This window comes from Canis aureus, chromosome 26 (assembly GCF_053574225.1).
Source record: "Canis aureus isolate CA01 chromosome 26, VMU_Caureus_v.1.0, whole genome shotgun sequence".
In the NCBI taxonomy this organism is placed as follows: Eukaryota; Metazoa; Chordata; class Mammalia; order Carnivora; family Canidae; genus Canis; species Canis aureus.
The window spans coordinates 19,229,626-19,255,967 of record NC_135636.1 but is presented as its reverse complement, the minus strand read 5'-3'; the positions used below and the strand labels follow the sequence as shown (position 1 = coordinate 19,255,967).

General features: G+C 36.4%; 1 protein-coding gene across 2 annotated transcripts in view; it reads left to right on the top strand.

The window, feature by feature from the left end:
* Positions 1–26,342, top strand: part of PLCB1 (phospholipase C beta 1) — a 673,888-nt gene that overhangs the window by 215,145 nt on the left and 432,401 nt on the right. For both annotated transcript variants that reach the window (XM_077872243.1, XM_077872244.1), the window contains exon 3: positions 4,561–4,629. In XM_077872243.1, coding sequence (XP_077728369.1) covers positions 4,561–4,629 — 69 coding nt within the window. The remainder of the gene's footprint in view (positions 1–4,560; positions 4,630–26,342) is intronic.

The following is a 26,342-nucleotide window of genomic DNA, read 5'->3' as shown; positions in this document are numbered from 1 at the left end:
TTGAAGTACGTTATTATATCGGGTGACTAATGGAATTTGGTGACAATGCACAGAAATTGGTATTCTGGAAAAGAGTTGGTTTTTAAATTGTATTCTTTCCTGAGTTTGCAGTGCATTTCATGGCTCATCTACCTCACAGTGGGTTTGTGGCTGATGGATTGAAATCTTTCTGCTGAATAGTAAACATCAGAGATAATTTGGTCTTCCCTTAGCTTTTCTCATCACTCATTCCAAACATCAAAAATAAATCCTTGATTACTGTTAATTCACTTTCATCCATAATGACAAAGGGAAGAGGCATATCTGTCAAATCTTCAGTGGATAAGTGAGGGAGGGGTCCTAAGAGTGTGGTCTCCAAGTTCTGCAGGGGGCCACTGTGTGCCTTGAAATAAGTTCATTCCAACTTTCCTGGTCAGGGTAGCCCACAGGCTTTCTCTGGACACCAACTCTGTTTCCAAGGTTGGATGAGTTTAGAGGTGAGAGGGAACCAGTTTCCTTCTTTTGCTTTTCTAAAGATGTCTCTAATGTTATTAACTGTAAAACACAGGTTACATAGTATAACATTTAAGCAAATATAAACCGATGTCAGTGAGTTTTTAAATTTGTGAACAGAGACATTTGCTTGTATAGGGTGAAATTTAATACTAAGAACACTTATTAGAATAGGTGTTGATGCCATCTGTCATTCAGTAGTTTTCCTTCAATTAAATTAAACTGAAGCCTAGATTATTCACTGCTAGGCACACTTTTGCATTCAGTAAGTAAAATATTTTTATTTGACACTTCCCTACATAAAGAAACGACAGTCGTAGATTCTCCATACAACATATTATAATGTATAAGTAATGCATAATTTTATCAGTCATAGTCACTTAAGAAGCCTTATGTAACAATCGCATGAATGAGAATATATCAGTGCTTGTCAAAGTGTGGTCTATGGACCAGCAGCATCCGGATCACCTGAGAGTTTATGAGAGATACAGATTCTCAGGCTTATTCCTGTCCTGCTGAACCAGAAATGGATGGAATGCATTCAGCCAGTCAATGTTTTAACACGTTTTCCAGGTGACTCTAATGTAGGTTTGAGAGCCACTGATGTAGAAAGTGTTATCACACTCATTTTATAGATGATACAGTTGATGCTTGGTGTGGTACTATGATTGGTTGAATACATAACCAGTTAATTTTAGAGCCCTTCCTCAAAGCCAGGTTTTCTACTTAAACATCATGTGACCTCCCTCTCTTAAAGAGAGGAATAAAGGAATAGTGAATTCTATAAAGCTGGAAATCAGTATCTCTTAAATGAACTGAGAAAGGGACCATTTCACTGCTTTCTAATAATGAGAGTGAGTTGTTAAAACTATTAGCTTGAAGAAATTAACCTAGAAAAAGTTTTAATGACACAAGCAACATTTTTGTGGTCCTGTGCATTGGGTTCCTCATTTTCTTTTTAGTGGAAGAGAGATAATAGGATGTAGTTAAACCCCAGAGGGGTGGCTGCTGTATGTTAATAGAAGTGGGAGACACTATTTTAATCATTGCTTTCTACTCCAACGAGTCCATGGACAGCTTTTCCACCTGGGTCTTTCCCATGCCACATTACCCACATTGATAGTGCCCTGCGGTGGTTTTCCTGCACACACAATTTTACACGCAGGCGAGAGAAGTTTCTTAGTCGCTGTGGTATTGGAATGAATCCCCAGGGCAGTTGGCGTTAAGTACCCCTCTGCGACTTGGGGGATGAACATTTCCTCTTGAGCTGAGAGTAGAAAACAGTGTTCATTATCTGTAATGTAAAAGCCTATATAATGACTCCTGCTAAGATCTACTTCTTTGTGAACTCAATTTGGGCTTTGTGTGTATAAACAATGGAGGAAAGTTTAAGTCTATTGTTTGCTCAACTGAGAGGAACTTCCTTGAATAGAAAATGTGGCAATAAAATTAGGTAAATGTAGTATGTCTGTGTGCTTAATTTCTATTCTGCATATATGTAAAACATCATATAACATCTGTGGAAAAGAATACCAAACATATGTGTCTGTGTTTTATGGATAATTATAAAGAGGAGACACACGTAAGGACTACCATGTCAAGAAGTGTTAGTGATAACTCTGTGTGCACCCTGCTGTGTATCTTGAGTGACTTGTAAGTTCCTGCACACGATTCCTGCCTCTGTGCATTTGCACCTACTGTTTTCTCTTCCTGTAACCCTCTTTTCCCCCAGAACCACAAAATTGTAAGGCTAGCAGACTGTTTCTCATTCTTGTGTATTAGCTGAAAAGATGTCGTAGCCCACATCTCCAGCGTACTTTGAAATGTCTCCTTTAGAGTATAATAATTGGTTTTGTGCAAGAGCTGCCTCTGGCATTTCCACTTGGATAAACCCTTCAAACCAACATCTCCAAAAATGCATTATCATTTTGCCCAAATTCCAGTTTGGAATATGGAAACCCTAGGGCTATTTATGACTCCTCTCCCTCCCTGTAGGCAATTCTACCTCCCTGTGATGGCTCTCATCTTTCTTCCAGTTACCTCTACCTTCATCTTCATTTGGTCTCCTGTCTCTCAAATGTCCACTTGGTTCTGGTCTTTGGAATGAAGTTTCTTCAAGTCTGGTTCTCTTCCTGTTTCTCTCCTTCCAACACAAATTTTGATTGTCTTGCTGTGGGGATAAGAAATCCAGACCAGTTGCTCCATCCCTGAAAGTCTGAGGACTTTATTATGCATTTGCCTAAGTGAAGCATTGAGCCCTGCATCGAGGCCATTCTTTTCTAACACTCATAAGATGATCTTCAATCTTGTGGATAGTATGGCCTTATGGGAACTATAGTACCACTTATTCTGTCCTGCAGGATCTTTGCTGGGTTGCAACCTGTCACACCCCAGAGTTTGGGAGGATTTCCAGAGTTGCACATGGTAAGGAAAGGGTTAAAGGATCCACCAAAATGGGTAAAAGCAAACTTAGAAGGCCAAGGTGAGCAAATGGAAAGAAGGCACTCTTTCTTGTCCTGCCTTCACAGAGAAATGTGCAGGAGCTAGGTGTCTGTTGGACCTGTTGTGTGATTTTGCATCCTGTAGACAGACTCTACCTTCTCTGTGACTGTTATGCTTTAATCATGAGACCAACCTTAAGTACAAGAAAATAATCAGACCATTTTGCACTGAACATTTGGAATTGGTGGCAGCTGTTTGAAGGAATTGTTTGGGAACCCCAGCTACAATTACTTGGGAATGTTAAGACCTATGGGAAATTATACCCACTCCTGTCCAGAAAGTCTGAGTAGCTGAATTATCATGCAGCACCTCCTACAAGGAGAAGGGAATTAGATTTCTGCATCCAACTATCTCATTGTTAGCATGGGTTGGATGGCTGGCAGGAGTCACTTTAAGATTCATTGCAGTCCAGTTCCATCTAGCTGGTGTAGGGTCTACTGTAGAACTCAGTGATGTGTGTGTCAGAGACCTCATGGTTCAGTGTCCTAAGACAGACTGTCAAGGTTTCCATCCTTTTGCCCATATTCCTTTCTGGTATTATCTCCCATGACTTTTCTTTATCTGTTCTGTGCCCCAGCAATGAAACACTTAACGTTGCTTATGAGAATACCCTCCCACACTGCCATTACATCTTCCCTGTGCTGTTCCTTCCTCCTGGGTGCCCCTCTATCTTTTTCCTCCTTCCTACCCTTTCCCTCTGCAATGTTCTCCATCTCTAAGCATCTAAAGGCCATAAATACCCCCAAGGTTCTGCACAAACTTCTGGTCCCTTCTTGTCTGAATATTTGCCAATGTTATGCCTTCCAATTCCTCTTCTCTGTGCTCAGTGACTCTTACATGACTTTTCTCTGGGACCTTAGGGGAAAAACTTTCTTTTCTCCATTGACCCCAATAGCAATTAACTTTAAAAGCTGGCATGAATACTCTCTCCCCGGTCTTACACATACACATTTCTTTACTCCCCTGTTTGATGACAAGTCCATCTGGAGGAGTGAACATATTTTAAGTATCTTGTATCTTAGAGTAACTTGTATATTATAGGTGTTTGGTAATATATGATGAATAAAGGAAAAAATTGGGGCATAAGATATGTGTGCTAAAAGCTGGGGAGGGGGCAGGTAGGTAAGGTAAATCCGTCTCTTTATCTTGGGCAGCAGAGCTGATGGGAGCATCTTCTTCCACCCCTCTTCCCTAAAACCCCATGCCACTCCCATATCTTCACACTAAGTCTGACTCTCAGGATTACTTTTCAACTACAGGACAGGAAGGTTTGGTTCATCATGACTTAGGAATGGCTCATAGTATAGACTGGGGACCTTAACCACAGCAATTATACTTTCAAAATGTCTTAGAACATATATTAAACTGAATAGTTAGCAGTTAGCTGCCTTGTTTCCATTCAAATTTGACTGGTAAACAATGTGAAAGAAAAAATATCCTAACTGCAGAGAAATCTTCAGGCATGTCTCAAGATAATATTATTTTTTGAAAAATGATGTCAATGATATAAAACAAAGAAAGGTGATCTGTGTGGTTGCCTAACAATTTCACATTTTTGCCTTCCAGGAGACGGAGCTGTTAGATCTCAGCCTTGTCAAGGATGCCAGATGTGGGAAACATGCCAAAGCTCCCAAGGTAGGAAGCAGAACATTGTGCAAGCACCAGATGCTGCTTTGATTATTTAGCTATGTCATGGTATCAATTAATTGCCCCAACTAAAAGTTTCTCTGTTGTAGACTGTTGTAAAACACAATAAAACAGCCAGTCCTTCCAGAAACCTATATGCCCTAAACATTTCCACTTTTGTTAAAAGAAGGCAACCATGAGTAAATATATAGGTAATTGAGACATGGGGGCTTGCTGTCTGTCCTTTAATTTTAGTTTTGTTTGAAAAATATATAACAATAGAGTTGCTGGGTAATTCTCAGTAGCTAAAATGTGCTTAAATTACTTGAAACCTTCCTTGAGCCTCATATACATACATGAAATAACCTGATGAATTATACATGATGAATAAGACCCTATAGTTCAAATACTTTGCAATTGCCATCATTCCATCCATGAAGCTAGAGGGTGTGAAGTCCTTCTATAAATGTCAAGAGTGAAGACTTGCTGAACTTTGGGATTGGTTATGTGGCGGCCCATCAATTCATTTTCATTTGAAAAACTTAAGGCATATTCAGAGCAGTGTTTGCGATTTATTTTTTGAAGATTTAATGATAACATTAAAATATTGAATAAAGAACATAATTTTTTAACTTAGATTATTTGGTTGAGTATAGTAACGGAATGTGTTGACTTGTCATTAAAATGAGAAACTACTCTTATTGAATTTAAATTTTAGTATTCTAAATACTTCCTTTCTAGCAAAGATAATATTGTCAAATAGGGAAGTACAGATGCCATTCAGGAACTCCTGCCTCTTACCATAATTGATATAAAACTAGCGATTTTCTATTTGAGTATCTGCCTGCAACTTTTGTTTTATTCTTTAAAAGTCAAAATACTTTCTTTGACATCAAAAATTATGTGTTGCTGTGGAGAGACAGAAAGAAAAAAAATCACTTAGAATGATTATTCTTCAGATACCTACCAGTGCAATAGTTGCTGGCAAATTTTGCCATGGAGCAAACACCCAAATACTGCTTTTACTAGTGTAAGAGTTAAGCTGATCTATAGGAAAATGTGAAAAATGAAAAGACAGGTAAATCTGAATTACTTTCTAGGAGGTTTCTTTTCTTTCTTTCTTTCTTTCTTTCTTTCTTTCTTTCTTTCTTTCTTTCTTCCTTCCTTCCTTCCTTCCTTCCTTCCTTTCTTTCTTTCTTTCTTTCTTTCTTTTTTTTTTAAGATTTTATTTATTTATTCATGAGACAGAGAGAGAGAGAGAGAGAGGCAGAGACACAGGCAGAGGGGAGAAGCAGGCTCCTTGCAGGGAGCCCAATGTGGGGCTTGATCCCTGGTCTCCAGGATCACGCCCTGGGCTGGGGGCAGCGCTAAACCGCTGAGCTACCCAGGCTGTCCTCTAGGAGGTTTCTATAAGCATTTCCATGAGAAAACAGTCTATTATTTGCCTTCACCTCTTAGTAAGGTAATAGAATTTCAGTAGTTTGGTCTTTTAATTTTGTAGCAGTCCTTCATTGATGATTCAGAATTGTTCAGTTTTTAGTATAGGAAAGAAATTCCTTCTTCTTTCCCCAAAACATGTTCCAGCCAAGTTTCATGTAAGCCTGTTAGTTCCAACAACTTTATTGATAACATAGTTATAAAGTTTGTCTTTTAGTAAAGTGTATTGGCCTAACGTGAAATTTCATGACCAATATTGATTAAAGACTGCTGCCTACACTCTATCAGACCCCCCATTTGTCTGTTGACATCTGAGACGGAGCCCTGGGGCTTCCATCTATTTCATTGCAGCACTTGGCCTGGTTATCAGTTCAGTGTTTCATTTATGGATGTGATTGGATACATGTCTATTGAATGATGATAAATAGAACTAGTGTCTGTACAGTGCTCGGCTGATAAATCACGACTAGATCCTAAAATACTGCAGGACAGACTTGAGCATTCAGAATACTTTGTCTTTTACTTTTTTTTCTCACCAAAGATTGCTTTCTCTGTGGATTGTCCATGTTCGTGTCTTTTTTCCTTTCTGTTTCTTGCTGGTGTTCAAGAAATTCAGTCGACCTTAATATTTTAAAATCTGGGTTCTGTTGCATCATACCTGCCTGACCTTCCTCACTGGCTACATTGTGGTAATAATAATGATAACAATAACAGTAGTTATAATAATAATGGACATTTTAGATCATTGCCATAAGGACTGAATGAAAATTCATTAGCAAATCTTTAGCAGAGGAGTTCTCAAATTTGACTGCTTGTGGAATCACCTGGAGAGCTTTATAAAAAACTGGTGAAACCCTTTCCTACTCCCAAAGGGTCTGGTGCCACAAGATTCTAACTGGTGTAAGTGTAGTGTGGGTTTTTGAAAAGTAGATTTGCAACAAAATTTGAGCACCACTGCCTTAATTTTTCACTGCCATTTAATAAGCACTCGCTAAATATTAGGCACAATTATTGGTGTTATCAGTGTTATTTTTGTATTTATTATTATCAAAAATTTCAATCAGATTTGCAGAAAGTCAGTTTTATTCCACTTAATGTGGAAAGGTTTATGTTGTAAAGGGAGATTGGGGGAGGGACCTGGCTGAAAGGGGCTTTGTGGATTGACAAGCAAGAAAGAAGGTGGCATGACTATTAGTTTAAAATTATTTCAGTTGCAAAAGAAAACCCCAGCTAAAACTGGATAAATTTTTTTAAATTGCTAGAAATGATTGGGATGCGCTGAAAATCTAATGGAAGCATGGGGTTTAGATGAAGTCTCATGCAGCTGTTGGAAAACTGTCTCCAGGGAAGAGGTACTACTTTCTCTTGACAGTCTGGCTTCCAAGGTGCTAAAAGAGATTCCTCTTCCATCCTCAGGATCCCCTTGGTTGACATCCTCTGCTTGCCATCACTGGCAGCTCTGGCTTCCCCATAGAAGGAGGTGAATGGCCTCTGAATTAGGGGGGTGGGGACAGCATATATGAGGAGACCTTTGGTTTGGCTGGAACAAAAGCAGCAGGACTGCGAGCCTAAGATTAAAAAGCATCAAGATAATCAGTATAGAGTGAGAGAAGCATGGAACTCGGGATGGGTAGGCAATGTTACATGAAGACAGATTGAGTGGAAGGCATTCTGCGGGGCTTTATAGACCATAAAGGAAGGAAGAACATGTGTGGAGCAGATATTATTTATCAAAATACTCAGGCACCCTGCAAATATTTATCTGTGTATTTGTGTCATTTTTGTTTTTCTCCCAGTATCTTATTACATAAAAATCCACGATCTAGCTGAAGATGAACTGTTTTCTGTGCCTGCTGTGATTGGAAATAACATTTATAAGAAATGGAAGAGGCTCTATGTGTTGGCCATTAATGAATTTTAAATGTCGACCCCCAACACAGTATACACAATTCTAGATTGGTGTTTCTGTAGGCAGCCTTTGTTCTAGTTATCAGTTTCAAAATTTCTCATTGGAGAGAAATTGGAAGATTTTTATCCACATGTAAAAAAAAGTAAAAGAAAAACAAAGTCCTATCCTTTGAAATTTAAAAGGTATTTATGTTTCCCTCCTTGCTCTCTCTCTCTCTCTCTCTCTCTCTGCCTCCCTCCTCAGCTTATAGAGCACATATAGAGGCAAGATGCTATGGGATATGCATCTTGCATATGCTAGATACACGTATTCTCTGGATCTTCATTTCAAAATGAACTTTACTTTTAAAAAGTAAAAGAGATCACTGTGATTTCTGATCTATTAGTGCTGGTTCTTCACCCAGCAGATCAATTTCGTGGCTCATGTACAGCATTAATACAATGAAATAGATCTGATGCGAATGAAAAATGTTAACATCTTGTGCAGAGCAAGTTGTTTCATGAAACTTTTTCCATGCATGTGAATGTATGGTATGTTCTGGATTCCAACATGAAGTGTATTTTTTACTATGGGCCATGCCATAAAGGTTTAAAAAAATGCTGCTGATAAGATAGTTTTTTTATCCTCAGGATTCTTAGGGTGTATTCCATCTGTAGGTATACTGAAAAGTAGATGGAACCATCTACTGGAGATGAAGATGTGGGTTTGGATGCCAGCTCCGCCAGTAGCATGCTTCTGTCTATGCCTCTACTTCCTCATCTATGTAATGGGGTGTGTAGGAGGCACAGGATTTTAGGTGTGTAAGTTGGTTAACCTTTGATTCCAACTTTTAAAATGAGAAGTTGAGGCACCTGGGTGATTCAGTAGGTTAAGCATCCAACTCTTGGTATTGGCTCAGGGCGTGGGATCAAGTCCTGGATTGGGTTCTGTGCTCAGCAGGTAATCTGCTGGAGATTCTCTCCCTCTTCTCCTCCCCTGACTTGTGCTTCTCTCCCTCTCAAATAAATAAATAAACAAATAAATATATATATATATATATATTTAAATATGAAGTTATTCAAGCCAAGGTTCTCCATCTTACAGTTTATAAAGCTAACGTTGAAAGTTTGCATCACCAGAAACTTCTTATCTTGGTCGTAGAAAATCAGGTGAACTTAGTTAAAAATCAGGTCACATTCTAACCAAGGTAAGGTGCAGTGCAAACAAAATTTAAAGAAAAGAAGAAAGATTTATGTGATGAAACTTTGCACGTGGCTTCTTGAAAGCCATTGTAGGATTGCTTTGGACTCCGTAGAGACCCTTTGATACCAGAAACCACCCCATGTTTCAAACATGAAAACTGTTGCTGACATTCACTCTCAATAATACTAGTAGCAAAACCATTGAAAAATATTTCTGTAGTTTTACTTTCAAATTGTGTGTCATCCAAAGAAAAGTGATTCACATACTTAGCTAACAATTGACCAATTCCTTCTATAGATAAAGGGCAGTTTATTTCAGGTGTGCAATGTTAATTGGAATACAAGTTCCTTATATATATCTAGATTACAGTTAAATTCTATGTGGTGTATAGTATCACTAGAATCATGTAAGGTAGATTACAGTAAAATGAACTTTAAAAAATTGATCAGCTTTTGTTTTCCTAATCCCTAAATAAAAATGATGGCTTTTAAAACCATTAAATGTGGATTTGTAAAGCAATGTGTACCACAGTGTCTAGCCCTACAAGCAGACTCCAGTATCTCACTGGGTGGGTGAAACAGGTAACAGATAAGTCCCACTGAGACACCCAAAGCAGGACACAGATCATTGACCATGAGTGGTAGAGACCATTGACCATGAGTTGTGGAGTCCTTGCTGCTTTCTAGAGTTATAATGAAGGAAGTTCTTTTGATAAGATGAAGTGATATGAGCAGAGATGTTAATTAAGAAAAGGAGTGGCGGGTCACCTGGGTGGCTCAGTGGTTGAGCGTCTGCCATCAGCTCAGGGCGTGATCCTGGGATCGAGTTCAGCATCAGACTCCCTGCGAGGAGTCTGCCTCTCCCTGTGTCTTTCATAAATAAAGTCTTAAAAAAAAAAAAAAAAAGAAAGAAAAAGAAAAGGAGTGGCATTCTAGGCAGAGGGCAGAGTAAGAGCAAAGGCCCTGAAGTGGGAATATGCTTGGTATATTTGAAAAATAGGGAGGAGGCCAGTTGGTTATAGTAGAGTGCGAGACAGAAAGGAGGATAAAGTCAGAGAAGTAACCAGGGGCCATATTATTCTGGCCTTGTAGACCAGGCAAATGACAGTGACTTTTTCTTCTGAAAGACCTAAGAAGGGATCTGAGTATTCTGAGCAGAGCAGTGATGAGATCTGATTTTGCTTTTAAAAACATCACTGGGGCAGCCTGGGTGTCTCAGTGGTTTAGCGCCGCCTTCGGCCCAGGGCCTGATCCTGGAGACCTGGGATTGAGTCCCACATCGGGCTCCCTGCATGGAGCCTGCTTCTCCTTCTGCCTGTGTCTCTACCTCTCTCTCTCTCTCTCTTTCTCTTTCTCTCTCTCTGTGTCTCTCATGAATAAATAAATAAAATCTTTAAAAAATAATTTTAAAAAAATCACTGGCCACAGCATGGAGCATAGACCATAAAAAAGAAAGGAAGAAAAAGAAAGGAAGAAGGGATGCCAACCAAATGGCTACTGTAAATGTCCTGGGCAGTGTTGATAATGATTTTGACCAAGAGGTATAGAGGTAAGGCGAAAAATGTCAGATTCTGAATTGGAAAGTGGCACCACAGGATTTGTTAATGCATTGAATGTGAGGTATGAAAAAAGGATTCAAGAATAATGCTTAGTGATATGACCTGGGAAAGTGGAAGAATTGAGTTGCCATGTCCTAAGCTGGGAAGGAAGAAACACATTTAATCAGAAATACTCTGAATTTGGTTTTTGTTTTGTTTTGTTTTGTTTTTGATATTTGAAGTCTGAGGTACCTATTGGGCTTCTATCTGATATGGCATATTTCAATATACAGATCTGGTGTTCAGGGACAAGGTTAGCCGTGAAGTTGTAAGCGAATATTTATATCTCAAAGCTAAGTGAGGTCTCTTAAAGAATGTAGGTATAGAAGAAAAAGGGCTGATGCTTGAGCCCTGGAACGTCCAGCATTTAAACTTTGAAGAGATGAAAATGAGCCAGGCAAGAGGCTGGGAATGGTATATACCCAAGAGAATTGAAAGCAGGGGCTTCAGTTTTTGTACACTAGTGTTCACAGTGGCAATATTCACAATACCCAAAAGGTGGAGACAACCCAAATGTCCATTGATAGAAGGATATACAAAACACAGTACACACACACACACACACACACAGAGAGAGACACACACACAAACACACACACACACAATGGATTATTATTCGACCTCAAAAAGGAATGAAATTCCACACAGGCTCTAACATGAATAAGAAGACATTATGCTAAGTGAAATAAGCCAGACACAAAAAGACACATACTGTAAGATTCCACTTATATGAGGTAACTAGAGTAAGCAAATCCATAGAGCCAGAGGTAGAATGCAGTTTCCAGGGACTGGGAGGAGGAGAAGAATAGGAGAATTGGAAGTTATTATTTAATGGGTACAGAGTTTCAGTTTGACAAGTTTAAAAAGTTCTGGAGATCAATGGTGGTTGATGGTTGCATTACAAAACAACGAATATCACCTAATGTCACTAACCTATACACTTGAAAATCATTAAAATGGTAAACTTTATGGCATGCATATTTTACCATAACAGAAAAAAAAAGGAAAAGACAGAAGAAGCAACCAGTGAAGGAGGGGAAGAATCAGAAGAGAATATCTTCTGAACATCTAAAAAAGTATTTCAAAGAGGGAATAGTCATTTAAGTAAAATAGTGAAATTTCCTTCTAGCTTTTTTTCTCACTTTTGTGCATTTTTAATTTTATTGGAGGTACCATTTTATATATGCTTTCATTTCCCCCCATATTAACAGCATTTCCTGCTAATATCCAAAATAGGCTATTTATTTAAGGGTTGTCAAGTCCCAAATAGCTCATCACAGGATCTGGATGCCAATATATAAATCTCATAATGAGCTGTTATTTGGATGTTCTACAACAGTGGTTTCAATGAATCATCCATGAGGCCGGGAGTTGAAATGAGTGCTTTATTTATTGTCCCCCTCTGCTGATTATAAGCTATTTCTCTAACTTTGTACAGATTCCACCATTGTGTGAAGCCACAGCCATAAAATGTGATGCAGATATTTGAAGTTGAGGGAAGAAGAAAACCCTTTATACAACAAAATAAAGGTTTTTCTCTTGTCCTCTCAATTGCTGAGGAGCTCTACCTTTGGCCCATATTTTTGGTTTTAGCTATTTCTTAATTTACCTGACATGGTGCAAGAATTTTTGTTTGTTGTCATCCTGTTTCCGTAAAAGTATTTATTTGCATCTTTACTAAATGGAGAAAAATAGAGCTTAAAATTTCACAGAATTATTTGTGTGTGTGTAATGGTTTTGACAGCTAGTCACATTTATCTCCAGATGTAAATTATATGGCATGGTTCCTTTCTTATGTTCATTAAATTCCATAGATGTCAGTGGTTTGGTTTCCTTGGAAACAAAAACCTTTATATAACTAGTCAGAGATTTGGTGGCAGAAATATCAGGATGCTGAGAGGGGTAAGGAATGGTTCCCTCAGTAAATGTATATTTGCATTTAAAACTCCTCTGCCTCTTCCACCTGCCCCTCACCGTCTTCACCATTCAATAGTGAACAAGGGAAGATTTTAAAAGTTACCGTGAAAGTATAGAGTATCTTCTCCAATGGTTAAAAGCTTTTTACTTTTTTTTTTCAAGCAATCACAGATAGGCTACGTCTTTTCTGGGTTGTTGGTATAAATTCCCAAATTTAAGAAGAGTATGTCTTTTATCAAGAACTAAATTTGAGCATTTGAGCAATGCCTACATAACTCAGTATATATGTATATCCATCTGTAAAATACTGCTAACTGAACATGTGTGTGGCTGAATAAAGATTGAGTATTTTTTAGAGTACCTAGTGTCTGTCTTAGTACCCTACTGCCAAAGAGTTCAAAAGGTCCCTGAAGGGTAATGGAGAGGAAATGGGGGGCCCCAGTTCTGCCAAGAGGTAATAGCAGGCAAAGACATGGTAGCCACAAGCATTCTCATTCGGCCCAGAGAGGACCGACCCCTTGTTGAAGACAGGATTAGTAAAATGAGTTATCTAAACCTCAGGTCTTTTCAGAAGGCTGTGACTCATTTTACCATTGCTCCTATCTGTCATAATTTCAATCTAAACTCAATTTATTCTTCATGTAATGGTATAGATTGCATTTTGAAAACATTAATCAATTTTCATTCTTTCAAATGCAATGATACGCCATCTTGTGGATATATCTGATATTTATTTCATAAATTAATTCTGCATCATGAACTGCCTTCTAAAGGGTTTTTAATCTTGGGTTCTAATTTAGAGATATGAGAAGTACCTTTTAAAATCTCAGTGTGCAGGCCACACCCAGATCAGTTGAATCAAAATGTCTGGTGTGGGACTCAAGCACCAATGTTTTCTTTAAAGTTCCCCAGAGATTCCTGTGTTTAGCAAAGTTTTGAGAATCATTAACTTAAAGAAAAAGCACCAGCTTAAATGAATGGTTTCTGTTTTTCAAAATAAGGATTTTGTACAGTAAGATATTGAGGATTTTCCTGGAGTATTTGCTTGTCAAAAAGACTGTTTTTTTGTTTTGTTTTTTTTGTTTTGTTTTGTTGTTTTTTTTAGTATAGTTTCCCTTAAACTTGATTTGGCTTAGTTAACATAAAGTGCCTCATGGTGTTTGTATTAATCTCCTCTCACTGCCGTAACAAAGTACCACAGACTAGGTGGTTTAACAGAAATTTATTTCCTCCTAGTTCTGGAGGCTAGAACAGATCAAGGTATCAGCAGAGTTGTTTTCTTCTGAGGTCCACCACCTTGATTTCTGATTGGCTGTCATCTTTTGTCCTCATATGGTCTCCACTCTGTCCTAATTTCCTCTCATTGTAAGGACATCAGTGGTATTGGATTAGGGTCCATCCTAACAGCTTCATTTTGACTTACCTCTTTGAAGACCTTAATCCCTGAATACAGTCACATTCTGAAGTACTGGAGATAAGGCTTTCAATATATGAATTCTCACAAAATTTAGTCTATGGTACTATTTCCTTATTATATTACAAAACCAAGTTTACAATTTCCTTCTTTATGGAGAGTTGTACTGTAGGATTATTTCGAAATTAATCTGATATAAATAGATTTTTTCTTTATGATCATAGGATTGTCAAAGTGGATAAAATGGGTAGTAGGAATTTGTCAAAGTGTATAAAATGGGTAGTAGGAATCATTTTAGAAATAGGCAGTATGGGTCTTTAAAGGTGCCTTTATTTCAGAATATGTTGTTTTTCTTATTACCAGCCATTTGTGCTCATTTTTTTTCATATACCAGAGCACCTAACATGTGACCTTGCTCATTATAGGTGCCTAGTAAAGTGTAGTCAATAAGTGCACAAACCCTTAGGTCAGATGGCTAGTATTCAAAGCCAATAACTCAGCAAGGTATTCTACATCTCTGAGACTTGGCTTTCCCACCTAAATTTATGGAAATAATCTCCATGTTTAGCTTATCTGATTGCTGCAAGGACTCAATGATAAAAAGCATGTAATACAATTAATAGAGTTAATGCAGTTTTCATATCTGTTGTATATGTTGCATACATTTTAGTCATCATCATGAATGAATTTTAGCAAGTAAAGAAAATGTATTGCTGATGCTTATGTCATATATTGTAGTAGCAAAAGCAAGAGTTGGACAATTTATCTATTTACAATGACATTGCGTGCACTACTGTGAATTGCTTCAGAATGGAAGATTTATACTTTGTAGTTCTAGTATTTATACCTGCCCATGAAAATCTATTTTTAATGTATAAACTATACACAAATGAGGTTGAAGCATATTTATCTTTGCAGCCAAACACCTGCCCACAGAAGGCCATCAGCAATCTGTTGCCCTAAGACTTACTGTTCTTTTTTAAAAATTATCTGGATTTGCAAACAGTTAGATTTCCCCAACCACCAAAATAATCTTAGAACAATTTATATTTAAAAAAAAAAAAGAACAATTTATATTCAGTTAAGAGCATGTTGACATATTTTTCCACATTATGAAGCGATGGAAGCAAAATCTGAAATAGTATTTTGAAATGGAGGAACATGGTTTGGAGTTAAATAGACCCAGATTCAAATCCCAGTGCACATATTAACTAAGAGATCTCGGAAAGATTTCTTAGTTTCTCCGTGCAATGATAATTCCTGTTGGACAGGGTTGTCTCATGAGTTGGATTTTGGTTTGTAGCAAGAGACAAATCTTAGTGTTGGATACTTTGGGAGCTCACTCATGGCGACTTAGCTATCTGCCTTAGGTTCACTTTTCAATTTATCCTTCTTAGCCACTCAGCAAGAGTGTGGTAGAAATTAAGCATATGTGTGTGTGTATATATATATATATATATATATATATACACACACACATGTGTTTTATGTGTTATATATATATATATATAACACATATATACGTGTTATATATGTGTGTGTGTACATAATGTAAATTGTTTTCTTTTTGAAGATCAGGTTCTAAAGTAAATTGGCACACGATTTGACACCTGGTCCAACAGGGCAAAAAAAATGGAATGCGATTTGGCACACAACATAATTGAAGAAAAAGTCTGGGGAAGGGAAGGTGTTATTTATGGAGTAATGGTGACAATTTAATAATATGCATACCTGGAATGGCTTTCCCAACCATAAAGTGTGATATAGTGCTTTTAATTTGTGAGGCAGTTCAGTAGAGTGGAAGAAACTTAAAAGTATGTATTAGTTTATTCTGAGAATTTTGTTTTTATCATCTTCGAATGGGAAATGGCTGAAAATTCTTACACTTATCCCATTTGCCATAAAAATATGAAATCCTACATTGCAGACTTTGGGTGTAATACCTGACACAAAGATATGTTCAAGGATGAACGAATACTCTTGCCATAGATTTTTTTCTTTTTTTTTCTCTTTCCTGAATGTGAACATAAACAGCTCTCTAGAACATGAAATTTCAAGTACCTGAAGAAATAGTGTTGATCTTACCTAAAAAGTGGCAATGAAAAGTCGAAATAATGTGGTACAATATTTGCTCATTTACTGATTTTTGTTAATGGCAGAAATGAAATTTTCTAATACTGCTGAAATTGATGTCCATAGTGATTTCCAGGTGATGGATTAACCAAACTTAAGCAGAATATGTGTTGGTGTTTACCTGTGAAACAGGACCGTTGGGTCTAACAGGTCAGAATTCCCCTCTCAGCTTCACTCCCCAAGACACTTTCTCCTAGCCTCTTGGTTCTTCATCATCCAGAGCTTTCTTGACTTTTTAATTTATATCCAGGAATTACTGATTTCAGGGTAGGACCAGTGGTACTGGAAGAATTTGCTGAACACTGTTAACTATAAATGGGTGTAACTCTGTGAAGAGTCACTTTGTTTTCTCTCCAGGACAGAGAATACTTCTTAAAAACAGTAATTCAGCATTTCTCCAAGCGATGTCCTTGGAAAACTAACAGGTGTTACGAGATAAAAGTGCAGTCCGATCAAGTATGTTTGGAAGATGCTAAGATTTTTTTATTACAGAACTTCTCAGAGACTGATATGTTGGACACGGACTGGGGCCATTTTCCTTTTTTTTTTTTTTCTTTTTTTTTTTGACAATGGGCCTTTTGGTAAGACATCTCATAGGATTAACATTCTGCTGAATCACTTTGGTAAGTGTTTCTATAGTTGGTTCTTGTGAAATCTATCACACTCCATATGGGACTGGAACACCAGCTTAAGAGTGACACTTATTCCCATTATCATGCGATACCTGATTAAAGATGTTCAAAGACAGAGTTTCTGGGTGATCTAAATAAGAAAGGGCTTTCTTTATGTAAAAATCCTTTGATAATGCATGGCTGGACTTTATCTTGTGTTCCACCATGGACTGTTACTCATTTTAAACTGTGTTAGTAGAAGTCCCACTTTGTATCTTCTTCCCAATTTATACCTTGGTTTTGACAGAAAGCCATCAGCATTGCCAACATATCATTCAAAACATGAGAAATTAATTTGTTCCCACAGTAGTTTGGCATTTAGGCCTTCCTAATGCATGGCACACTACCTGGGTAGAATTCCAGTTCTACTGATAATTCTTTCTGGAGACCAGTTTCCTATGGCTTTACATGCTTGCACTCATAAAATTAATGCCCCTTGGCTTTCTTGGAAGGCTCTTAAGTTGAGATATAGCTTGAGTTGAGGTTAAATGAAAGGTGGCTAGAAGTTACTTGGAGAGCAATAATTTTCAAAAGCCAGAACTTCTGCCTGGTTTCCTATAAAGAAGTGTTTCCATGAGTTGACTTAATGCCTTGGAAGTGAAGGCTTTAACTCTGTCCCCTCATATGGCAGGAATGCGGTGGTTAAGAGGCTTGACCAATGTTATCTGTGTGGCCAGTCAGTCACTTCACTTCCTCGTGTCTTGATTTCCTCATACATAAAATGAAGGTCAGAACACTATTTCGTAGGGTTTTTGTGAGGATGAAAGGCCATAATATGTTTCCTGGTCCTGGCTCTGTGCATAGTAGCTATTGTTATTTCAATTAGAAGTTGTGAATTTGTACCTTTAAGATTTGCAGTTGGGGGGATTATTTGACAAATTAGACACATTGCTGCATCAGCCATAGTCTGAATTTTTTCTTAGATATTTGCAGCTGCCATCTAGTATTATGTAGGCTTCTTGCTCTCTGGCCAAGTTTTCTCTTTTAATGCTATCTCGAACAGCATTTTTATTTTTTTTATTTTTTTTAAAGATTTTATTTATTTATTCATGAGAGACACAGAGAGAGAGAGAGACAGAGACAGAGACACAGGCAGAGGGAGAAGCATGCAGGGGGCCCGACATGGGACTCGATCCCAGGTCTCCAGGATCACGCCCTGGGCTGAAGGCGGCACTAAACCGCTGAGCCACCGGGGTTGCCCCTCGAACAGTATTTTTAAAAAAAGAGCTATGCTCCTCATTCATATTTCAAAAATACTAAGACGATGTTCAGATTTTACATTAAACATTTCCTTACTAGGATCTGTAATACCTGCTTGGAAATTACTTACCAAACATAATTTTTCTTTCTACAAATGTTAATTAAAAATGAAATTTCACTGTCTTCATTTGAAGTTAAATTAATAAGTCATTTGGAGTCTGTATATGAATTACACTCGTTTTCATTCTTATAGTACTTTAGCCTAAATATAATAAAAGTCAAAGAAGAAGTTTTATGTGTAGGGACACATATAGTTGATCTGAGAAATTAACTATTGACTTGATTATTTTTGCCATAGATAAATTAAATTTCTACTGTTAAAAGTAGAGAATAGTGAGAGAGATTTATTTTATTTTGGGGGACTCTGAAAACATAGTTCTTTAATCATTATCCATTCATGCCATTTTGTTTGAAGATAAAGATTATTAGTAGGCATTATCTACATATTTGCATTTACATACGTGAATACCAGATGAAAATCTAAGTAAAATTAATTTTAGATCTTATGTTAGTTCTGTCCCACACATATACCTAGGAATGTGCAGTAGCTGCATGGTGCAAATAAAATTTTATGTTTACACAGTTTTAAAGTCAATAATGCTTCAAATAAATTAGTGCATAATATTGAAAAAGAATAGATGGTAGAATGTCTAAAAATAGATATTTTATATGAAGTAGTGGTTCATAAAAGCTTGGAAAATATGTTGAATAAATTGTATAAGTAACAGCAACCTGACTCAATGTTTAATTTTATGGCTAGCTGCTCAAAATTTCATGGTTCCAGATGATAAATCGTAAGTCAAATAATTTACTTGAAGGACACTGTGGAGCATTTGAAATACTGTAGAAGTGTGACTAAAGCCTTTTTTTTATTACCATTTTTTTCAAAAAACAAACTATATTATTATTCTAGTGTGTAAATTACAAAAAGTTGTAATAGATTAATTCTCTGCTGTCAGTATTTTCCCCGATTCTTAACCGAGTTACATTGTTCAAATTCTTTAAGTAAATCCTTAGAAATGTTCCAAGTAACTAGAAATTCATCATGCTTCTTTTAATCATGTCCTTAAATGTTCTGCTTTTAATTTACCAATATTCATGCTCAATTCAAGATGAATTGAGAAACCATGAAGTTGTAAAAGAAAATTAATATATGGAGTTGAATCATGCCTTGCCTTTGTGAGCTGAGCTAGTTTCTCTGGCAACAAGATGTTAGACAATAAATCATGTATCTTAAACCATATAGTTGCAGAGGCAGAGGGAAGCAGGAAGTTCAGAAGTGTCATCTGACGGTGTTGATGGCATCTTTGCCATAATTAATAAGGTGTGGCGTTGTTAATTCAGGGGCAGAAAATCAAACTGTGGTGAATCCAAGCCCATGCAAAATACGTAAAGACTGCTAACTCTGGGAAACGAACTAGGGGTGGTGGAAGGGGAGGAGGGCGGGGGGTGGGAGTGAATGGGTGACGGGCACTGGGGGTTATTCTGTATGTTAGTAAATTGAACACCAATAAAAAATAAATTTAAAAAAATTTTTTTTTAATCCTGACAAAACATATTGCTTTAATAGCATTAACTGGTATTAGTTGCATGTGGCAAAAATTTCACACACTATTAATTCTAGCATTACACTGGAACACTAGAATTATGCATCTTTGGCTAGAAATAAATCCTTTTGGCTGTGTGACTGAGAAGAGGAAACCAGTCATTTAAGGGGCTGGTCTTGAATTATTGCCTTAATAAAGGCTCAGTCACCAAAAATGGGAGCTTGCACAAAGAATGGTTCAAGAACAAGGTGGGAGAGAGTGGTGGAAAGGTATTCCATCATTAATGTTGGCAGCATCTGAGGCTACTACAAAATATGTTTTTGAAGAAAATTGGAGACTAGATAAATTGCCTTGAAGGTTGAATAATTCCAAATATATAAAAGAAAATCCCAGCTATGTGTTTATCTCCCAAAAGGTCAGTGTTCATCTGTGCATTTGCAGACAGGACATATTAAAGTTCACATGATATCTTAAAGCACAGCCATGATGTTAAATATTTTTCATATTTGTCAGTTTATGGCAGAGTAATACATAATCCATTGACTTGAAATTATATTAACCATTTACCAGACTTTTTCTATAGAATAGTGACACAGTTCCCATTTTATGTTTGCTATTATAAGTAACCCTGAAGCAAATATCTGTCTACATTTACCATTTTCTTTTTTGTTATTATTTCCTTAAATTATAGTCCTAGCAGTGGGATTACCTGTCTAAATACATTCAATTTCATCCATTGTTATAGGATTCTTTTTCATTTTCTCTTCATCCATGTAGATATTTATTTTTTTCCCATAGTGGCAATTCAATTTCCTTACTCTATTAATACATGTACTTCTTTGTCCCAGACTACACAAAAATAATTCCAAAATAAAAATATTAGTTAATAATAATGAATAACAAAATCCACTAGTCACTAATAACAAATCCAGTAGTGAAAACTCAACCTTTCTTTGCAGTATTCTTTATTTCTTAGAACATTTCTCATTCAGGATATAGGTCCAAATGTATTAAAATTAATTACTTTCTGTAGAGCTATACTAATTTGACATACAATTGGATTCATTTATTTATAGATATGCTCAATTTTAGAGACTACTATTCTTCATCCTTTTTATTAAATTTACATTTTGAAAATGTAAAATATGTAGTTCAAAGTCTAAGATTATATATGTAAGAATACTCAGAGAAGACTCATTCCCATTCATATCCCTTCCACCTATTCCTACTTACCTTCTAGTTATTTCCTTTATGTTTTTCTGTTTGTAAAAATAAGGACACACACAGAGCTATCCAGTCCCCTCATTTCATCTTTTCCCAATGATCTAAGATGCCACTTTTTAAAAATTTAAATTCAATTACCCAACATATAGTACATACTTAGTTTCAGATATAGTGTTCAATAATTTATCAGTTGTGTATAATACCCGGTGATCATCATATCATATGCCTTCCTTGATGCCTGTTACTCAGTTACCCCACCTCTCACCTCTTCTCCAGCAATCCTCAGTTTGTTTTCTAGAGTTAAGAATCTCTCATGGTTTTTCTCCCTCTCTGTTGCCTTCCCATTCAGTTTTCCCTCCCTTACCCTACAATCTTCTTAGCTGTTTCTTATATTCCACATAAGAGTGAAACCATACGATAATTGTCTTTTTCTGAATGCCTTATGTCGCTCAGCCTAATACCCTCCAGTTCTATCCATGTCTACGTAAATGTTAAGTATTTATACTTTCTGAGGGCTGAGTGATATTGCATTGATTTTTTTTTCCTACAAATTTCTGCTCTTGTATTTTGCACATTTTTCTATCTAGTATTTGGCCTTATTTTAACCCCTTTAACTTTTTTAGAGCTTTTTAGGAGAATTAGTTCTTTATCTATCATAGAGGTGTAAAAATATCCTGGTTTGCCTTTTGCCTTTTGAATTTCCTTACAGTGCTCTTTGCCATGGAAGCTTTTGTTTGTATTTTTATGTAGTCACTTATTAATATTCTCTTTTATTGCTTTTGGATTTTGAGTCACAAAAGGTCTTTTTTTTTTCCTTATCAAGAAATTAATCAAGAAATTCACCCACAGTTTTTCTCAAGTATGATTTTATGATCATCTTGGATTTTTTATGTTGTGTGTTGTGAGGTATAGATCTCATTTCCTTGTTTTACTAGATAGTCTTTCGTTACAACACTATATTTTGAAGTCTGTGTTTTGTCCCAATCTGGTATCTAGGTGTCCCAAAATCATTTATTTAAAAATCCAATTTCACTTGTTTTCAACATGCTATCCAGTTGTGCCAAACCACTTATTTAAAAGTTCATTCTGTGCACAATTTATTTAAAGGTGCAGCTTTTGTCCTAGTGATTTGAGATAACATCTTTACCAGTTACAGTCTTTCCCTATGTACCTAGATCTATTTCTGGGACTATTTATTCTATTTCATTGTTCAGTCTGGCTATTAACGTATATTAGATTATTTTATTTTATTTTATTTTTATTAGATTATTTTAAATTCAAGTTCTCTTATGAAAAATGGATTTCTATGCCAGAATAACAAAAAAACCCACCCAGAATTATAATTTTTATTAACTAATCAGATCTACCAAATTTTGATCTTAACACTATTCTTTCCTTTCCTCTTAACAGCCACCCCCCATGAAAAAAAATTATTTTTTCTAAGGCAATTTTTGTTTTACATATATATATTTATGGCTACTGCATGCCATTTTCTGATTTTACAAAAGTGTATTTTTTAAATTTCATTTTTAAAAATCCTAGAAAATAGAAAACAGAATCACTATCAGTTAAGCAACTGACAATTCTTATAAATTTAATCACAAGGCTCAGGAAATAAAGATAAGAGAAGAATATTTGTGATTTCTCTATCTTATAAATTTGATTCTTAGAAATCTATGCCATCATTGAGTTGTTCGTTCTGTAATTTCTGAGCACATTTCATGTAAAAATTACTCCTGTGCATTATTCATGTTAACAGGCCCTTTAAATAGCCATAAAACACGTGGGAGCAGATTAATGCTGCATCTGCCTTGTGCTTTTTAAGTCTATCAATTTTATGGGATAGAAATCTTGCGTAATGTCAGAAGTTTTCTTGCATCTTCCACTGCTTGTGGTGGCAGGGAAGCACCTTAGCTGCATTATGTGGGTGAAAATGTCAAATTTTCTGATTGGATTTTTATCTAAGGAAGGTGAGAGCTGTCAGTTTTACTTCCTAACTGTTGGACTGATGCTCCACGTTGAGTAAGTTTTTCTTTTAAATGAATGTCAGGAGAAGCAACTGTCTGCGACCTGTCTTTACTCTTCTTTGAGACAGAAATTTTCTTGACATTGATTACCAGAAACATAATCATTTTTGCAATTTTATGACCTTTGGGATGTGAAAATTCAAAATATATTAGCCATTTGGGTAGCAGTGGAATTGGTCTGGCTTAATGTATTTAAATTGTTTTTGGTTTTTATTCTGGCAGTGTTAAAGTTTATCATTAAAAAGCATACCCCACTCCCATTTTTTCTGTTCCATTCCCAGAGGCAGCAATACAGAGTCCTATTTTTATTCTTATTCCATATTTCTATTTTTATTTCCCAAGAAACCTATGTGTATAACAACCCATTAAGGTTTTTTTTTAATTCTATGTAAATAATGGCTATTTAATCAGCAATATACCTCAAATTGTACTATATTGGTACACATACATCTACTTCATTCTTTTTTAGAGACTGTAGACTATTTGATTTTATAGACACACCAAAATTTATTTATTGAGCTGCCTCTTAACAGGTATATTGTTTTATCCAGTTTTGCTGCTCCAAACAATGCTTCAATATTTATTTACTAAATTTATGTTTGGGCATAATATGGCTCTGTATGAATTTCTTACTACTGAAATTCCTACATCCAAATGCATGTGCATTTTAAGTTATGGGAATATATTACCAAACTGCTCTACAAAGAGGTTGTATTGATTTATACTTCCAGCAGTGGCATTCAAAATCACCTATTTGTTCCACTCTTGCCAGCATTATGTTTCGTTAACCATTTTTTGAATGTTGTAAATGTGATGGATGTAAAATAGGGACATCTTTATTATTTAAATTTGTATTTCTTCAGTTATGAGTGAAGAGGAACCTTTTATCCTGAGCAATATATTTGCATTTCCAACCATATCCTTTGCCCATTTTCCAATGGATTATTATACTTTTTCTTATTGTTTTATAAGACACTTTTATATATTAAAACCTGTACATCATGTCTGATCTCCAGCTTTTTACTTTTATTTGACTTTGTGTAATATTTGCTTTCCAGAGTTTTTTTATAGTTACATTTATTTATTTATTTATTTTTAAAGATTTATTTATTTATTCATGAAAGAGACAGAGAGAGAGAGAAAGGCAGAGACATAGGCAGAGAGAGAAGCAGGCTCCATGCAGAGAGCCCGATGTGGGACTCCATCCTGGGACTCCAGGATCATGCCCTGGGCCGAAGGCAGGTGCTCAACCCCTGAGCCACCCAGGCGTCCCAGTAGTTAAATTTATTAATTCTTTTCTTTATGAAATTTTAATTTGAAATACTGCTTAGAAAATCTATCCATTCTAAAATAATACAGAAAATTTGTGACTTTTTCCAATGGTTTTGTTTTAGTTTTCATGATCATATCTTTGAACCATCTGGACCTTATTTTACGACAGTGACAAAGGAATCTTTATTAGTCAAGATAGGCTAAGGTAGTTCATGATGACAAAATAATCGCTCGGGGCACCTGGGTGGCTCGGTGGATGAGCGTCTGCCTTTGGCTCAGGTTGTGATCCCGGGGTCCTGGGATGAATCCTGCATCAGGCTCCCTGGAGGCAGCCTGTTTCTCCCTCTGCCTGTCTCTGTGTCTCATGAATAAATAAGTCTTTAAAAAATAAATCCCTCAGTATCAGTGGCATAACACATCAGAAGCTTTTTTCTTGTTCAAACAATGTGCTGAAGATCTGAAAAAAGTTCCAAGCTACCCCCTGGAATATAGGCTGTTTCTGACATGGGCTATGCCAACCCAACAAGAGATCTTTGCATTTCCTGTGGTAGGAGAAGAGAGAAGGCAACTGGAGAGTCAACAGGGATTCTTCATTGCATTCGGCCCAGAAGCAATACACATTTCTTCTATTCACATTTCATTGGCCAGATCTGATCACATCACCCACTCTAGTTGCAAAGAGGCTGGAAAATATAGTCTTTACTATGCTCAGGGAAAAGAGAGAGACCTAAGATTAGTGCATTGGTAATGTCTACTACAGTAGTAGTTTTATTTCACTCTAGCTGGTGACCCACCTGTCCAACATTAATTACGGTATAAACCATCATTTTCCTCACTGATTTGAAATACTATCTTGATTAATAATGCTTGGGAATAACAAGATTTTAATTTTGCCCAGTGGACTGGGAGCTGGGATGGCATCATAGCAAAGGTAGTATGTAGATGCAATCTGGATAGATATTCAGAAATGAGACAGGAAGTTTGTAGCTCAGGTGACTAGATGCCAGGCGTGACTTTAGACTTATTTTTGAGGCTTAATTTTATTTAGCACCTAGTATAATTATGCTCATGGACATCCCATATTATTTGGAGACTGCGTCTACGTGAGACAGGGACTCTAGTAACTCATCTATTCATGTTTTAATTTGAAATTTGAGTGTCCATTCTATCAGAATTAGGACTATTTCTTTCTCATTAATTGAGGACAGTGGAGCTGTCTATAATTTCATTTTTTCAAAATCTATTATATACTTTGAGCTACAAGTCAGGCATTTTTGGGGAGTTCTGTATGTATGGACAGAAAGTGTCTACTTTTTATGTATTTTTAATAAGTGAAAAAATGTGACATTAAGTAATTTCATAGCAATAATAAGATTGTTTTTTCTTTGTAGGCAAATTTTAATTTAAGGAGTACGGCTGGTTGATCTTCATTAAAAGCAATGAGTTTGGTGATATTTTGGAAAGCATACCTTGTGCTAGGAGTTAACTGACATAAATTTTTATTTCAGCACCTTGTCTAAATATCTGCATATATGTGGGTACAAAGCCTCAGTCCTCAATTTCCTATTGTATACAATTAAGATACAGGATTACAAAATTTGTAGGTTCCTTCTGTCCTGAGACTGGTTTTAAACAATCCCCATTTGGGCTGGTATGTCAAATGGTTTGCATTTCTTTGTGTAAAGTATGTCTCCTGATGCTGATTTTAAAATAATGAAATAAAATAGTACCTAGCATAGAGGATAAAAAGGACAATTCCCAAGTTTATTTTGCATTCTCTTTCTTTTCTTTATTCCCTCTGAGGAAGAGGATATCAGGCTCCTTGGGAAACTCTAAGGTTCTGTTGACACAGGTTCTAGTCTATCTTTGCTTTACTACATGATTCTAAACTTTCCCCCACAACACTTGTTTATCTTGATAATAAGACCTCCTCACTTTTGTTCCGGGCTAGAAAGGTACTTTGTGTTTCTTCAGAAAGATACCCTGGCAAGACTGTGAATAAGAATCCACAAAGATTCAACCATGGAAGGGACCTTGAATATTCTAGGATTTTGCCTTTAGATACTTGAATTTCTTTCCTATCACACTCTTTATTTTAAAGCTTAGGCCATCTAATCTCTTTCCTTGAGACA